Genomic DNA, 19,156 nt, shown 5'->3' with positions numbered 1-19,156 from the left:
TTAAGGGGTCCAGGGTTCGATACCCGGTGGAGGCACATAGTGGTTCGGATCCCACTTTAAACTGTAGGTCCAGTCCCGATTAGCCTTACTGTGCATAAAGTGGACTTAAAACACCAACTCAATCCAATCCACAGGGTACGTGACAGAATTTTTCGTCGTTCTTATTGGTTCTTGACCTAGTAATCCGAAGATTGTCCGATTCTAGGTCAATATAATTTAATACCACAATGCCCATTTTAACAAAATGTTGCAAATGTATATTTTCAACAAAGAACTTTAAATGCTCTGTACATACCACGAGTGCAGTAGAAATGGAAAGGGTGAATAAACAGAATTATGAATAGATAATATTATGCAGTATATGTTTTCATAGTTCATGTAACGCATTAATTCTTCGATGCGGATATTTTATTATATGTATATTATATTCTTCGCAGGAATAAAAGTATGCCATATGTTGTGGTTGCATTGACGATGTATTGACTATTTGTTTGGTAAGAAATAGGATTTTTTTTTTAAAAAATGACATTTTCATGGTTCAGTTAAACACCAGGAACATTCTGTTTATGTCTGAATATGCACAGAATCAATTCCTAGTTTACTAGGAAGAAAAAAAGTTCAGAGATGGCTAGTTACCTTACAACGAATTGGGGAATTAATTATACAACATTCTTGTAAATCCTAGAGCATATGATAAAGACACAGAGAGAGCATAATAACAGGCGTCATTGTGCTATTAGTGTGTTTAATCTCAACAATATTAAAATGTATGATTTTCATGTGAAAACATGTTTTGAACCTTCACGTCTCCATTGCAAATGTTACAATATACTTTTATGGTAAAACATGAAGGGAAAAACTAACAACGTAGATTGAACTAAGGATGTTATTCTTTCATTTCAATCAATTATATTAACCACTACACCTTGGCTACACTCTTAACTGGAACCACTTTTTGTACTATTCCGTATATTTATGCATGAATATATAATTCCAACACAAACGTAATTTCTTCTCTACATGCCACGATTCTTAACCGAAAGGAAAATTGAACAGACAGGACGACGAATGTGACCTTTCCTCTATCATCATCAAAATATTTCATCATTCATCAAATTTTCCTTCTCAGAACGTGGGATATGCTGTGTGCTTCAGTTTTTCTTTCTCTTTTGCTCTTTCCTGTATACCGCTCTCGGACAAAGTGAATGAAGAAAGAAGTAAATTGATTAGAAGAAGGAACAAATCACCAATGAGAAAATATGCAATTAACATTATAAATATATATTTAAAGAATTTCAGCTTCATTAGTCTTTACAAATATTTTGTAGTCTGCGATATAGCATGAACTGTACGTATTTTGAACGTACAGAATTTTCTTAATACTCTGTTTCATTTCATAAATATTAATTGTGTACAGGCAACAATGAAATTTCACCTATCTCCATATGCAATTAACAAATGCCTTGTGTAAGTTAGGTTATCTAATATCAAATGTCATTTTCTTTAAACATTTGGTGAACGCTGTGTGCTGTACAGTTATCTTCTCAGACATATATGTTTGCATAATTAGAATGTTAACTCACTTAGATCTTTTCGATTGCCCCTTCTGTTTCGTGGTGTAGGTAAATATGGGAAAATTTCTTGTGGTCTTAACGTGTGCCAGACGTATTTTCTTTTCTTGCCATGTCATACATTTTAAACTTATGCCCGTCATTCACTATGAATTTGAAAAAGAATCGCAATTATCTTACAATTTGGGCATCACATAATTTGAATTTTAAAAAATCTTTAAATGGGTAAGTAGAAAATCAGTGGGAAAACAGAGATGAAATATAGAGAAGTGTGTTTGAAACGAGGAATGCGTGCAGTTGATACATGATATTTCAAAATATTTTCAGTCATAATTCTGACTTCGTGGAATGTTTTCCACATTTCTTGAGATCCTTGTTTGAAGTTGTCTCGACACTCAAAGAGGCAAAAAAGGCAGTTATATCTGTCAACTCATTTTTGTTTAAGTTCTGCAATCAATGCAGAACCTTCTATCATAGAAACATATTGACCCTCTAGAAAGTGATCAAAATCATTAAAAAGTGATGCATTGAAATGGATAAAATAAAGCCATGTTTCAGATAGGGGGTCCTCAAAGAACATTTTAATGATTGTGGGACACTTGTCCTGTGATAGAAAGTATGATTTCAATGCTGGATAGAGTTTAAGTATGCGCTCTACGGCTGGCAACAAAGACAGCCACCTAGTTTTGCTATAAGAAAGAAACTTTGAGAACTCAATCTCCACGAAGTCACAAAATTCACGTAAAGCATGTTCACGTATTGTACAGTATATATATGTAAAAATATGGGTATATTTTGTGCACCACACTTTCTATGGAAATCGGTAAACAGTCCATCGCAGTTTGTACACAATTATTCACTATATGGGCAGAAGAACCTACACTTACAATTGATTTGTTTAAGCATTCCTGAACAATACTGTAAACATTTTTTTACCTTTTCTTGCTGCTCCTCCAAACTTGCAGTTGGTGTTGTCTGCACTAAATCCAACAACTTTAGTTTCAATGTTGTATTCATTTAATGTCTTCAGGATATAGGAAGACACAATAGCGGACGTTTCACCACACTGATCTTGAAAATCCAGAAATTTAACGTGCACTCCGCTCAAAGGAAGGAAGTAGCGCACCAACAATGGAAGCAATTTCGTAGTTTTATGGTTCGACGAATCTGTGTAAACTGTAATGTAATTTACCTGATCCAACTCTTTCTGAAGCTCTGCAATTGCATAGGGGCTTTTCACATTTGTCACGATCGCTTCGCATTTTGTTCTTGCACAAGCATATTGTGGTTCGAAGTACTTCTTAACAAGTTTCGAACTACAGTCTGTAGAACGAAACGATTGATTGTGTTGCACTGTATGAAATGCAAAACACGTTTCTGCTGCTACCAATTTTTGTTCTTTAGGCCAAAAATTTGTGTTTCAAAAAAATGTAGAAAGAGTAGCACTAGATGGAGCAGCAGCGTCGGCAGATTTGTGTTTTGCGGTTTGCAGATGTCGTGTTATTTCAGACCTTCCACTGTCTGCAATTGAAAACTCACGTGAACATTTTTCACAGTGAACATCACTATCGCTTTTGACTCTTAAGAAATGGATAAAGAGATTTCAGTTCTGAATTAAATGCACATTTCCTCCTACGAGGCATCTTCACCCGACAGTATTGAAATACGAGACGTGCACTTCAGGAACAAGATTTGCACTCTACGCACCCCGCAACAACTGGACCGATCGGCGCCACCTGACCCTTTTGTTCGCAACTGTCTACAACCTGTTCTCTGCCGTGGTAACTCGCATTGCTCTAACCGGATGTTCATTCTCTCCAGCTCGACCACAACAGAAAAGTATGTTCTGCATAAACAGTTGACATGGAAAAGACAAATGAAAATATTAATAGAAAATAAATATTTGAACTTCGGAGACCGGAGTAGAAATCAGGACATTTCGCAGGAGATATGTGACAGAAAGGACATATCTTAATTTTATACATGGGTTCGCATTCTGCAGGACAGCCCATCAAAAGAAAGTACTGTACTGCGAAAATCAGTACGGATGGTCACCCTACTTTATTGTCGCGTCAAGACGAAAAACACCATGGTATTATGCAACAAGAATAATGTAGCCTACTCGTGGTTGAAATCCCGGAGTTCTTTTTCGGACAAGCTGTATTTCTTAATTTTCATTTTTAACCTTAGTTTTAAAGACAAAAATGGTAATCGGAATATTTTTAATGGACGTTTGCACTTACCGCTTGTATTTTCCTGCTTTCATTACTGTTTTTATTTGAAACTTGTATTTTCACAAAATTTCGGGAATGGGCTGTAGCCCCATCAGCTCCCCTCGTGCATACGTCAGTAAATCCATGGTTTTTCAATCACCTGAAATTTTCATATAACGTGTTTTCCATCTTGATGAGAGTTGACTCGTATCACTTAAATGGCATACCAAATCAATTTTCCGATATATTTATGTGATGTTCAATATTATTTAAACTATTCTTTATTGGAACACGTTAGAACTTTATGATATGCGACTTAACAGAATCTTTATTTCATAATATGTAAAAATCAGCAATTAACTTCATATAATTTTGTTGAGTAAAATTTCAAGAAAATGCCACAAAACACACACACACACATACAATGCATTTATGAAAGCTCCGCTAGTCTCCGTGACGTAATGCTCCGATGTTAGACACTCAAAGAGAAATAATCACAGTGGAAGTAATCATATGACAGTTCTTCACTGAGGCTTTCTGAAAGTAAATCTTACGCAAAAGATATTCACTCCGTAAGACCTTGCACACGTAAGCTAAGCACACAATTTACATACATGAGGAAGCTGTGGAATGATTGTACTCCTATTTTCACTGTCAACAATAAAATATAACATGTGTATAAAATGAGGGTCTTCATGATTACAGTATGGCTCACCATATTCTTGAAACGAATTCCTCTGGCAGACGACGTACACTCGTCACAATCTATATTACAAAAAGAAACATTCTTCCACTACGCAAGCGTCTGCCACAGCACATGTTAGAACTTTGTCAATCGTTAAACACTTATCCCAGGAATGTTCTACGTTCAATACGGAAGAGTGACAATCACATTTTGTAAATGACACGTTATTCGTGCGTATATGGCAAGGTAAATTGTCCTTGCAACAGTTATAAGAACACGGTACACACGGCTTCGCCGAAAGTGCAATTCTACCGCTATCACCCAGTAACTGTAGATCCAATTCCGATTTAACTTTGTGCGATGTAAGGGTTGAGCCACCCACGTAGAAAACCCAGTTGTCAACCCAATTGTCAATTGTCAATTTCACGTAGTACACCTTGGACAACATTTTGCAGACTAACGAGGCTCTGGCGTCTGACCTTCTGACATTTATTTTACTTTCCTTAGGACTGTGTGCGTGTTATCTTATGTTTTGTACATGTTCGAGCTTAGTGTCCCTTTACAGCACCATCTTTTAATTGAAGTCAGAATATTTTAGTCTCCGACATTACAGTTGTGTTATTAAGAAAATGTAAGGGGCTAGACCCCGTATAAGTTTAGTGGTGCAAAATAGCCTAAGTACTAACGCACCCAAAATTTTAAGATCAATCAATCAATTCATTAACCTCTGTGCGTATAGTGTAAGCTTAAAACAACGTTAGACAAACGTTGAGTAAAAGAAACGAATCGTGTAATTTCATTACCACCCCTCACCTTGATATTTGTCTATATTTTATACGAATACTTCTTGTAGGCCAACGAGGCTGTGGCGCCTGGATCCATGGCTAGGATAATCCTCATGGGAGTCTTGTTTTACTGTGTTAGTTCTTGTGCGTTCTGAGTGCCCTTTATAGGCTCAGCTTTTAATAGGTAAGGAAATGTTATCGTCGGAGAAAGTAAAGTTCTTTTTGTTATATAATGATTAAATGAATTAGTTTTAAAAAATGAATAAGGAAGTTTCTAACGAACATATTTTATTTTCTTCTTAGGGATTTGTCCAAAATTTCGTTTTAGTTAAGGGGCCTATACCCATATTGAGTGTTGTTATAGCCACATTATGAAAAAAGGACCAATCACTTCGATTACAATTTTCACCAAAGTTTTATATTATCATAGTACATTATTTCAAAGAACTCTCTTGAAGTTTTAAAATAATGTTCCTTTCTCTTCATGCTCAAAACCTCTTGTATGCTGAGTGAAGAACCACCCATGAATGTTTATCACAGCGCGCTACGATGCCAAGTCTCTCGGGTTCGAATCCCGGCGTGTGCAACGGGGTTATTTGTGAGTGTTCGTTCATCAATTTCATCATATCATCACTCATCCCCACCGTCCCGATTATCCAAAAGTGGCAGAAAAGCGAAGTAAAATAAACAAAGACAATTAATCATTCAACAAAATCACCACACTTTCTTTCAGTTTTCTTCTTACCGTCCCGTTAACTGACAGCGAAGTCCTGTGGAGAGACTTCACTGAATGGCAAAACATGTTGCCAAGCCCAGGAAAGTGTAAAATACAAGGTGATTTTTAATTAATTCCGGGGTTTCGAAGATTTATAGTACAAGAGCTATAACACTTGCACATACATAAAAAAGGTGAATATCAGTACATAAAGAATCTCTCCAAGTTAGCACTCGTATTAAGCCCCATTTCGTAGATTTAACCGTTTTCAACTTCTTGACTGAACACCAAAGCTCTGACTGCTTATAGTAAACACCTTACTATATTCAGCGCTGCAAGTTGACGAAAATGAAAGTAACATTATTACTACTAATTGTTGTCGGCAGGTGGATTGTAAAATTAGAGATCTCTGTCACACTTTCTTGTAGCTCGATAACTCTTACATTATTGAGAGGGAGCGTCACAGGCAATTAGCATCAGATGAACAAGTAGACTATCCTGCATGTATTAACCTGGCAACGAAATTTATTAAGTGATATATTTATCACTTCTCAAAAATTGATAGGAACGGATTAATGGAAGTAGGAAATATTTGGAACAATAATGATGTTGGTTTTGAAGTTTAAGTTATAAGTGAGTACACGTAGAATCGTTGTACATTTGAAGAGAGATTTTCGCCTAAAATGAATTGTGATTTTCAGAGTCTCTTGCTTGCACAGAAGGAGTGTAGGGTATATCCTATACAGACTTGGAGGTACGTATGAATATTCGTAGGTTTTACATTTAAAAGAAAGTAATCAACAGTTTTCAAGATGGCGCAAAAATTATTTCCTATCGGGGCAACAAATTCAAATTTTATTCGGATTTGGCTAGAGTAGCTATATTTCAGTACATTAAGAAACGAAATTCAACATTCGAGATATAACTTTGAAATATCATTTCTGTAATAAGCTGAATGACCGATATTGGGGCTAAGTTACAAATATTGTGACCACAATATTTGTATCAAATTGAGAGATGAATGATCTGGTATTGGAATCGATGAATACAACAATTTACTAATTTTTCCAATATTGTAAAGAAATCTTGAGAGTTTCAGAAACAAAACTAACATCAATTTGGTAATTAGTTCCACTAAGGTGCGGTACAAATCGTACATTGAAATAAAGTGAGTGTTTCAGAAGGGTGGGGAGAGAACAAGTGGAAGCCATCAATTATTTCAGTGATCATGATAACTGCAGTAAATGTATAGTTTTCGAACTAACGTTCATTTCATGTCAAAGTACCTTAAGTAATTGGCCGTTTATTGAATTGACGGAAACTTATGAATATTTGGGGAGAATTCACACCGAAGAGACACGCGACACGTGACATGCGACACGAGAGTTTCACACCGAAAAGACAAGATGCACGCGACACGCGGCAAGCAAGACTTGTTTCTTTGCTCCGTTTGCATGATGGTACCGATATAATTGCATTAATCAGTTTATTAGTCAACCGAAAAAACGTAACAAGAGACTTTGTTACATATAATTCGCGTTGTAAAAATTGTGCAAATTATTGAAACTTGGGAGAGGCATGTTGTTCATGAGAAAATATGCACTAACCTCAAACTATATACACTAGACTTTCCAGCCTGAATAATGCGAAGACCTAAACACTAGAGAACAGGTTCTCAACTTTTGTGAAACCATGTCCCGGTATTTTTTAAGTCAATGCCCTTAGCCGAAGAATTTTCCTCGTAAATACCTTTAGCATATTTAAGATTTTATGCATGAATTAACATGTATCTATTAAATTAAATATTGATAAATACCGGAGGCACATAGTGGTTCGGATTCCACTTTAAACTGTAGGTCCAGTCCCGATTAGCCTTATTGTGCATAAAGTCGACTTAGAACACCAACTCAATTGATAAATACATTCCAGTATAATCATAAAGAGAATACTGTAATAGTTTGGTTACGTGTGTAGGATTGTTGACAAATATAAATAAGGATTACGAAGTGGTAACGCCGTCTTCTTGTAATAAAGTGATCCCGGGTTCGATATCCGATGGAGGCACATAGTGGCGCGCGTCCCACATTAAACTCTGGGTCGAGTCCTGATAAGTACATTTGTGCATAAAATGGACTTAAAAATCGAAAACTCACAACTCAAATATGATATTCGAATTATGATATTTGTCAACCACTTTCAGCAGAACCTTTCGCAGCTCAGTATAGTTGATACGAGGGCACGGTATCGGGTCGCGGCCCGGCAGTTGAGAAACAATGCGCTAGAATACTTTACCATGTTGACTGATTTATTTTGGACTAAAGTGCCTCCAAATACTGGATTTTTCAAATAAAAGCATATTGACAATTTTGGAATTAGCGTTATCATTATTTTTAATAGCCTTTAACTGTGAACCAGTGAAAAACATCATCGTTCAACAGGGAATTTACATATTATGAATTAGTGAATGACTGAAAATCAGTTACAGTATTTCAATATACTAATATATTTTTACGATATGTGAGCGTACTAACCTGTTAACTATTTTAGCTCTATTAAGGTGTAATCGTTCATATATTTTTATGACAATTTTTTTTTCCATTTTCTTACAAAATAATAAATTTAATCAGTGTCTGATATTCCAATGCACTTGTGTTTGGTTCTTGTTAGCCTGGAGTCAATGACAGTATCACTGTTCCTTCGTTAACAAAATTAAAAATATTCATTAAGATTAGTACATAACACCACATGTATCATTCCTCTTATTTCGAGAATAGGAAAAGTGTAAAAATTTCGATTATCCGTTTCTATAATCTGATGATCTACATTAGTCGAGATGAAATGTCTTCTTCCGATTAGAATTCTAGACTTGAGGTTTTCTTCTTTTAATTTCTTATCCCGTTCTGTTTTGTATAGCATAATAAGCTTTATGGGTTGAAGTAACCAGAAAGATATGAATTCTAGTACACTCAGAAGGCTGGCTCCAAGAAAAACTCCAAAGACGCCTCCATAAGATACTGAAATATACATAAAAGGTGGTTTTTATTACGTACTATCCTAATATACTTGATTCTATATTTATCGGCATGAAATCCTTAAGTACTTTTGTTAATTAGAGTTGAGGAATTATATTGAATGAAACTTGTGTACATGAGGAGCATACATTCAGCAGTTTGTATCTTTTAAATTAAGAGTTAATGCTTGTTTTAAGCAAGGAAATTAGTAAAAATGTGAGCATGTGTTAGCACCAAAGCTTACACGGCAAAATCTACTATTCCGTAGGATATTGTTCTTCGTTAAAGGCCTGTGTGAACTACTTTAAAACCGAAACCCTAAAGAAAATCAAGTAACTTCGTAGCGAACCTTAAAGTTCGTGGGATCTTATGAATACCTAAACTGTTAACCAATTAATCAATGGGTAATTTAAACTACTCATCATGTAATCATAATGTAAATCATTCATCCTCTGATGAGTGCACTCGTCATTGGCATGACGAGTTAACGCTTGGCAATGCGAAAGGTACAAAATCACACTAATAAACTAAACTACAAAAAAGCAATGGTCAGTCGTTGGGCTTTGTGAACCGTTGAACCTGAATCATGGCTGGGTGTTAGGATAATTACCTGTCTATCTGAAGTAGTGAGCTGACTAAAATAAGCGAAGTCCTCTGTAAGCTTCTCCACTATGCTGACCAAAGCGTCCTTCCACTTCTGATCTACTGCCTTGCTGACCACCTCGTCTCTCTCAACTCAATGCCAAAAGTCAGTCCCCTCTCAGCTTGTCTCACCTCTATATTACTAGGCCATCGAGCTCTTCCTCTATGCCGAATCGTGTTATTTAATTGCTACCATGCAAACCGCTGACTCTATAACCAGAAGTATTACCTGTTTCCTGAATGCTCAGGAGGTTTGCATGGCACAACACAATGCATTGTAAACATGCCTCAGAGGTTGAGACAACTGAGGAAAACAAGTGAATGCCCTGGTCAACGTGAAGCGTTCAGAGAGACTTAATAAAATAAACATATAATCTTATGGATTAATTAATTAATTAATAGGGATTGACACGACTTACTGAACTAGGCATCTTACTGGGAGGAATAAATGTATGGCCCATGACGTCCTTACGTCGAGACGAAGATTTGAACAGGTGAGTGGTTATCAAGTGAATAGGTTATAACAATGGAAGGTGCATTTTTTTCAAACTACCGTGAACTGATAGGTATCAGAGTTATTATATTGGTGTATAGTATACGTGGTTTTAAAATGCTACAGAGAAATTGATTTGGCGTTATAGAAGTATATTCATCAAGCAATACAATTTTCCCTCAAATTCAGGTAAAACGTGCTCGAAGAATCTAACAAAGCACACTTTTTGCAATAAGACTAAGATTGAGGTGACTGTAGATTGTTGAAACTTTGTAGTCTTGTATCATAGACTGTGCCAGAAAACACAGAGTAGAGAGATAGATGGAGGCTAAATATTTCCTAGGGCATGTTCACACTTCAAATACATCTAAATATGGGCTAATTTAATTTATCGTGCCTTCCGATGGAAGAAGGAGGATCAAGGGTTGAGCTCTGACCCTCCACTTTTCATTTTGGCCCCATTAATGTGCGGTCACTGTATAGGACAGACAATATGAAGCTAGGTTTAAATGTAAATATTCCATGAAGCATACATTGCTACTTTGAATTTAAGATTTGCTTCATCTGGACTTAATTTTTGCATTGGTAAAACTTAGTATTACTTACCTAGAATATCCTGCCATCCGCATATAACCCTTCTGTTGTAACGTAGTTTCTTAGACTTGGTTATTCCTACTGAAAATCTACCACTAAAACGGGAATATAATTGTTAAAAAATTAATAATATTTTAAGCATATTTGTTAGTATCAGTAATAAAATATTAATTATTGTGAAATTATAAAAAGTACTGCTCCCATACCTCTTCGGAGAGGGGTTCCAATACAAAAAAATACCAGTCAACCAATTTATAAGAAAACTAAATCAACTATAGGACCGACGAAATAATTTTGAAAACTAGGACTTGTTAATTTCTAGTAGCATACCAGTCTCTCCCCAACTCTAACAATTATATGGCTGATGTGATCATCAACAATATATTCATGCTTTTTTTAAATATGTAAGTGACTCATGATTATTGAAAATAAATATATGTCATTTCAGAAGTATTAAAATATTTCTACAATTTTAAGATACTGATTAAATTGCTAATATCTAACTTATTGTATTTTTATTTGCATATTATTGTTTGTTTGTTTCCACCTATATAAGATTTGGGTGATCTTACTAAGTATAAGTGTGGGTGCATCTTACTGTTTTGAATTTATTTGGATTTATTATTTATCCATGTAAATCTAGCACATCTCTGAATAGAAACTTTATTTTGAATATATAGTTGTATTTTCTACCTAGATATATTAAAAGAAGAACTAACAATAATATTAATATTAATAATAATAATAATAATAATAATAATAATACAATAATTATTAAGACAAGATGGGTCTTTCATATTATTTGAGAGCATTTACTTTAATATTTGGCCGATAGGCATGCTTTGAAGAAAACATATTGAACATTCATGGGAACTCATTGTATGGGGTTGGAAGTATACAGTAGATATATTTTGAGTTTCCAGTTTAGGTTTGTCTGTATACCAGCGGTTTCTGTTGGTTAGGCCCTCAATTAATTTTAGAATACAATGTTTAGTATGTTAAATATAAAAATAAATAATTGTGTCGTAGTAAGACGTCATAATTTGGTTAACGCAATTTTGTAATCTGTTCCTGTGGCTATTGACTAACCTTAAAATTTTCAGTTCCTGTTGCTAGGTAATGTGACTTATTGAATTGATGGTTGATGCAAGTTGATTTAAAATGTATGTTTTTGTTGGTGTAATCAAGAAGAGATCGTTAAAATTAATGTAACTTTATCTAGAACTATAATTTTATTTGTGAGTGCAGATTGTTTGGAATTAATTTCAGAGGAATTTATATGGAATCCTGAGTGTGAGTTGAAGAAACATTTTATGAAAACGCTAAAGTACATACCACGTCTGAGGTGGCCTCATAGTAAGATGGAACGTCTTGTGTTCTCCGCTAAGGATTATTAGTAAGTATATTTAGTGATAAAGACCTGACAAGTAACATGTTTCGTGTTGTGTATTTGGACATTCGAACTTGGAATTCCTGAACGTTTGAGTTGTAACGGATTTTTCCATTGGCAGTATTGCGTAATTAATTGAAAGCTTTAGACAAGCGGTAGAGAGAATGGAAATTTCATAATAAGTTACGTGTTGAGCTTTTGATAAGTTGAGTGCTGAAAAAACGAAATGAAGCTAGGAAATAATTTAAAGCAGAATCCTTTCTAGAAAGGCGATTGGAAGACATTTTGAAACAGATTGCTGATATACATGGTGGCTCAAAAAGCGTCACACTGTAAATTCTTCGCGACAACCATTCATAATGCGGAGCTCTTCGTGGATATATCCGATTAAAATCGTGTGCAATGGCATGCGAACGTCTCTCCCTAGACATCACTTTGATCTCGATGCATTACCGATACGCTAAACAAATTTTAAGGCATTTTTCTAACACCTCGAAAAGGAGTAAATTGGTACAAGAATTCAGTCATTACTTTTTACTGGTTAAAGATACGTCGAAAAATCCTTCACCATTGTATTTCTCGTGAAATTCTAGCCTGATTTGATATATCATATCACTTCCTTCCCATTTAAAATTCTGAAGTTGAATTCAAGATGGCGGACATCAAGATGGCCGCCGACCATATGGGTAGCGTCAATGTGGTTCCCCTTGGCTTGATAACGATTGGTCATCACCATTTCCATGTTGCGCTCTACGGTGTCCTTGTACCGGGGGTGTTAAATGACTTTTTGAAAAACCCTGTATTATTGTCGTCGCAAAAGAAATTCAGTAACCTTACAGAAGCAGCCTTTTGTTGCGCTTGCAATATGTTTCTTTCATGTGAGCTTTGGAAACTAAAGATTCTTTTGATTGATTGAGTTGGTGTTTTAAGTCCACTTTGTGCACAGTAAGGTTAATCGGGACTGGACCTACAGTTTAAAGTGGGATCCGAACCACGATGAGCCTCCACCGAGTATCGTACCCGGGACCCTATGATTACAAAGCGAGGAACTAAAGATTCACTTACACTACAGTATTATCTTGTAATTAACATTCTTTCTAGAACAGGAACTTGAAAATTTCCATGCACCTTTATATTTTTTATAAATCTTGGGAGATGTACAGTGGGATCCATGACTATTACCGTGCAAATTGTCCATCACTAGGTTCGTGCACTTTATTTGACCCAATAAGGGCTTAAAGAATTAAAACAAAATCAAAACAAGCTGTTGACACTTCTGCAGCAGCATACACAAAAATCCATCACCTAACAACACATAGAATACACGAGAATAATTAATGAAAATAGTCATGGACAATTTGCACGGTAATACTCATGGATCACACTGTACAACCACTTTGTTTGGTAGATGTATCATTTGGAGAACTACAATCCTCATATAAGGAGTACAACTTTCGGCTCGTGCATGGAACGCATTAAATATTAACTTAGTTTCAAAGTCCCATACAGGGTGCGACAGGAACAATTAGACGATTTAAATTTTACGCCATAACAACATCTTTGCAGGTAGCGTGGAGTAACACACATCCCTATGTAGAGCTGTTTAAAGCCTTTAGTCTTCATGCAGCGGTGATCGGTAGAGCTTCGAGCGCTTGCTGTGGAGACGTTCTTTAGAAACAATGACAGTGCTACTGTAACGGAGCGTGTTTTTCGACGACATTTTCACATCGGAAGAATGGAAAGATTCTGACATGCCAAACACTAATAAACTTTTTCAAAGCAAGCTCTCGATGTTCTTCCGACCAACTTTGGAGGCTCTGAACCGCTCTACTCTGGTATGTGTGTTTCACCATGATACCTACAAAGATGTCTGTATGGTAGCAAATTTAAATTGTCTATTTGTTTCTGCCCACTATAACGTTAATAGTTCTTTGATCAATACATGTTTTATAATAATTATGTCTTAGGAGAATTCATTTTAATACATTAAAAAATTTAAAATCTAGACGCTACTCGCAATTTTATAGTACTTGTGAAATGGATATTCCTTGACATCTTGCTCGATGTATATAATCTCATGGCAAAGGGGCAAACATCCACATTCCTCTTCATTAAATCCAGGGGTTACTTCTGAACTACTCTCTTTTAATGGAACTGGGGAAGAAAAAAAATATCACCACTGCACTACAGGTTTAGTATTTAATAATTCATAGATTCTCTATCATCAAAGTATTCTCACGGTTAAAGTTATTAAAAAACGTACTATAATTGTCCTACTAGAATACAATAAAAGAAAAACCATAAACGCTATGCGGGTAAAAAACTTGAAATTGAAAGAATTAAGCTTCAGAATGTTGTTTTTGTATCATTAACCCTCAAAGTAATAAAACTGTAAAATGCGGCTACCGGTTGTTTGCAACAGTTACAGATTTCTAAGAACCAATCATAGTTTAATATTTACATATGAAATTAAAATATCGTTTAGAGCGTAATTTGGAGCTATAAATTCAATGATATACAAATGGAGGTACGACAGCAGGCAATATACAGGGACGTCGTTAGGGGGGGCGCGGGGGGGGGGGGGGCACTGACCTCCCGAAACGTTCCCGTGGCCCCGGCAAATTTGTTCTACTTTTGCTGAAAATTTTAATTTCATGACAACAGAGTTGGGAGTTGACTGTTGCCGTTGCATGCAAACAATGTTTTGAGCTTGAGTAGATTGAAGAACGACCGCTTGCGCAGCGGTAAACCACTATATGCAAGCTATTACAACTGATCACGAATCAGAGCGCAAAACACGCTAAATAAGTATAATGGTGGCAGGATACCTCCCTCATATCTCCGGGTAAGTAGTATTATTCGCACCAAATATCTATTCTACTATTGAAACAGTCTTAAACACGAAACGTGTTAAAAGTAATTATCTTCACAAACTGTACGATTTCTCGAGTCGCATATTTTTTCTCGATATCGTGAGGACCGATATTGAGAATCCTCCTTAACAAACGATGCCTCCCCGTTTGCTCAGTGAATGCGTTGTTGCCTTGGAATCGAGGGGCCCCGGGTTCGATACATGGGTGTAGGTACACACAGTGCTCCGTATCTTACTTTAAACTGTAGGTCCAGTCCCGATTTGCTTTACTGTGCATAAAGGGGACTTAAAAACACCAACTCAACTCAACTCCTTAACAAACTTTTCGAAGAATCGAAAATTTAAACAAGAACAAGTAAATACTTTTTTGTAATTTTGAAGTAAATTATTATTATTGTTATTATTTTGAGTATTTTTTGTTCGTATGAATCTGCCTCACACAGTAAGCTTATTTTGTTGAGTCAAGTACAATAACAAGCACTTGCAATATGTCACTGGAAAGACATGTGAGGTTGCACATATATTTAAGCATCTATATATAAATAATAACCCGTGGTTCGACAGCCCTGGAACGCCTTGGTCTATCTCCCGACTGCCAGTCCCTCCCACAATCCTACCCAGAGGTGTGGAGATTTTCAACCAGTAATGGGGTGACGTGGGGTCAGCACGTCGAACCCCCAACCGTTATAGGGTATATCCGTAAAGAATAATTATATTATTGTGGTAAGGAGTCGTTGTCATTTAACAAACTTTATTGATTTATTCCATCAGCATTATTTAAAATGAAGTGCCATACTGAACTTACCAACTTAACAAAGGCACATTGATTGCTAAATGAGACATTTTCCTTGTGTTGCAGACCAGGTTCGGTTTTTGGAGTATTGCATTGTTCGATGAATTTTGAGAATATTGATGTTTTTTCAAAGGGACTGCCCCCGAATAAATATCTGTGGATGTTTTACAGGTTTCATCGTATTTAAGAAGGTAATTTTTCCGGTGCAACTTTCCTCCGTACAACATGTTTTTTTACACTCAAGCTGCAGAGCCGATTCATAGGTGCAGCGACCTTGGCAGAAAGAAACTCTGATTGGCACCATGTTGACAAAAGACTCAAGAAGTCCCGCAACCGACAGAAATCGAAGCGCTCAGATCCTAAGTTGACATACACTTTGGTTAAACACAACGGTAGGAAATGCAGTGATATTATGGGCAGTCCCTTTCTGGGAAGTCAAGGACCTTTTGAAAACACACTTTCCCTTCATCCACACCAGGGGGCCTAAGCCAGGTCAGCACAGTAGTAGGAAAATGCCGGAGCTGACTCACCCGGGCGAACCCCCAAAACGCTGAAATTTTTTCAAACGCGAACAGCCCAAAAGCGAAAAACGCTGAAATTTTTCCAAACGCGAACAGCCCAAAAGCGAAAAACGCTGAAATTTTTCCAAACGCGAACAGCCCAAAAGCAAGAAACGCTGAATTTTTTTCAAACGCGAACAGCCCAAAATAACAACTCATTTTCACGGTTTTTCCAAACCTAACGCAGGTAACTGTCAGCGTTGCCAACTCTGCGTAGCCGTTTACGCTGTATATTTTAAGGTCGTTCACGGTGTATTTTAACCTCACTGCCAGCGTTGCCAACTCTGCGTAGCCGTTTACGCTGTATATTACAAGAGTTCACGGTGTACGATAGCCTCACTGTCAGCGTTGCCAACTCTGCCATAGAAATGTCACCACAATATTTTACGAGTTAAACTAACCTAGTGAGTTGGCAACATGTCGTTTACGCTGTATATTTTCAGGTCGTTCACGGTGTACGTTAACCTCACTGCCAGCGTTGCCAACTCTGCGTAGCCGTTTACGATGTATATTACAAGAGTTCACGGTATACGTTAACCTCACTGTCATCGTTGCCAACTCTGCCATCAACATTTCACCACAATATTTTACGAGTTAAACTAACCTAGTGAGTTGGCAACATTTATTCTATCATGCAGGAACTAACCTAACCTCTCCAAATGGTGAATGGCTTTGATTAGTCATGTCACTTCTGACAGCGTGGCCACCCCATCCTCCCGAACATTTCATGGCGTGCCTTTTGTGATCAATTTTGTGCGCGTGAGCCTCGAAGTCTTTTGTGATCCCGTACATTTCATATTTTTATGGTGACTGTACAACACAAAAGTGAAAATAAAATTTCAATATTGTTTCTAGTGATGATAAGTGGCACTTTTGGCTCTTTAACCGAGAAAAAAAACGCTTTTACTATCTTTTTTGCTTGGTGTTACTGTTGTTTGAGCCGCAAGCTAAATTTAGCTAACAAATCAAAACGAGCGCTCTTCAGGGAAGTAAGTATGCTTTCGAAAACAAAGAAACGCGAGAAACAATACAAATTCCAGCATTTCCTCTACCGATGAGCCTCTTTTCGCCGTTCTGGCGGCTCTGTTCTTGGTTAATTACGCAAGGGAAAAAGGGGCGTTGGCTTCGAAAGAAAATCTTTACCAGTAAAAATATCTGCGAGACCTTTCTCGAAGCAAGAAGAGGAAAAATTAATAAAATAGTCTGAGCAGTGGGAAAGAAAGAAATGAACTATAACATGCCAACCAACTTGTTCGGCTACAACAGGAGGAAACCTGGCGCCACGCTTCCCAAGTACGTCAAGATATCCAGCGAAGAGGTCGTCAAAGCTCGAGACATGCTTGACGATGCCTTGTTTGCTTTCCGAACCGACCTGTTGGCAGCTACACTCGTCAACTTGAACGGTATTGTGAAGCAGTTCGAAGAGAACACTGGCAAGATCTTCTTCATCTTCAACAACAATAGCATCTTCTATAAGCCTCAAACAACCTCCATTGCCATGAGAGCAGGTATCGTGAACGAACTGCACAAACCTGCCCGCAGGAATTATCCTCGACTGCCCGTGGTCACCAAAGGGATAGACGACCTCTGGCAGGCCGACCTCGTGGAGATGAGCACGGGGAATCTCAAGGGGCTTCACAAGATTAACAAGGGGTTCAGATACCTCCTCACCGTGATCGACACTTTCAGCAAGTACGCTTAGGCGATACCCGTTAAAAACAAGACCGGGGTCGAGGTCGGCAAAGCTTTCGCTTCTGTTCTCAAACAGAGATACCCTTGTTTCCTGCAGATCGATCGAGGAAGGGAATTCTACAACTCTGTCTTCGGGAGGATGCTCAAGGAGAACGGTATTCTTCACTATTCAACCTACAGCGAGCTGAAAGCAAGCATCGTGGAGCGATTCAACAGGACCCTCAAGGGGCTCATGTGGAAACGGTTCACCCTCCGCGGGAACTACAAGTGGGTGGATCTGGTGCCGGAACTGGTGGAGGAATACAACAACCGAATTCACAGGACGATCGGGATGAAACCCCTGGAAGTGTCCAAGCGAAACGAAAGGTGCCTGCTCTCCGAAGTGTACTGCAAACGAAACAGTGGCGAAAAAATCAAGAAACCAAAGTATAAAATAGGAGACAAGGTGAGAGTGAGCAAGTTCAAGCGCCCCGGAGTGTTCGACAAAGGTTTCACTCGAAACTGGTCTACAGAAATTTTCACCGTGACCGATGTTCTCCTGCCTTCATCACCTCCCTACATCCCCACCTACAAGCTGAAGAGCACCGCGGACGGTGAGGACATCGAGGGTCAATTCTACGAGCAGGAAATGTCCGCCACTAGGTTCCCGGACGCTTACCTTGTGGAGAAAGTGCTCCGACGCAGCAAGGGCAAACTTTACGTCAAGTGGCTAGGTCTTCCTTCTTCGCAGAATTCTTGGGTTGATACTGTGTCACGTCCTGGGGTGAGACAGAGGCACACAGGTGCGTACCTGTGTGGGGGGGATTGTCGGCCGGTCACTCTACTCTACCTACCTTATCCATATACGGAGTTCACGGGAAGAGTAGGAGACATACCTTTCTCTGATATGCCTACGGACTAGCCTTGCCTACTTTAGTGCATAAAGTATGAAACTAGTGACTTCCTGAGGGGGGAGAAAGTGTAATTGCGAGAGGTATTCCAAAAGAGATGGGAGTGTTTGTGTACGTGTGCGTGAAATACTTACATTAAATAGTATAATCCGATTCGTCTCTTTCTACTGTGGCAAAGCAAGACGTTGGATTTTATAGTCTAATAAGCAACAAAACAAATAAAGACTAAAAATAAGAGGTGATACAAGAA

General features: G+C 37.6%; 1 protein-coding gene and 1 long non-coding RNA gene across 2 annotated transcripts in view; one reads left to right on the top strand and one right to left on the bottom strand.

The window, feature by feature from the left end:
- Window positions 1-2,557, bottom strand: part of LOC145992656 (uncharacterized) — an 89,055-nt gene extending 86,498 nt beyond the window's left edge. The window contains exon 1 of the long non-coding RNA XR_014442192.1: window positions 2,508-2,557. This is a non-coding gene — a long non-coding RNA (uncharacterized LOC145992656). The remainder of the gene's footprint in view (window positions 1-2,507) is intronic.
- Window positions 2,558-18,155: 15,598 nt separating this feature from the next.
- Window positions 18,156-18,917, top strand: LOC145992415 (uncharacterized). The gene has a single exon (XM_083128801.1). The coding sequence runs from the start codon at window positions 18,156-18,158 to the stop codon at window positions 18,915-18,917; it is 762 nt and encodes a 253-aa protein (XP_082984927.1).
- The last annotated feature ends 239 nt before the right edge of the window (window positions 18,918-19,156 follow it).

Source organism: Lepisma saccharinum, chromosome 9 (genome assembly GCF_977018435.1).
Source record: "Lepisma saccharinum chromosome 9, izLepSacc3.1, whole genome shotgun sequence".
In the NCBI taxonomy this organism is placed as follows: domain Eukaryota; kingdom Metazoa; phylum Arthropoda; class Insecta; order Zygentoma; family Lepismatidae; genus Lepisma; species Lepisma saccharinum.
This window is presented reverse-complemented; position numbering and strand designations above follow the sequence as displayed.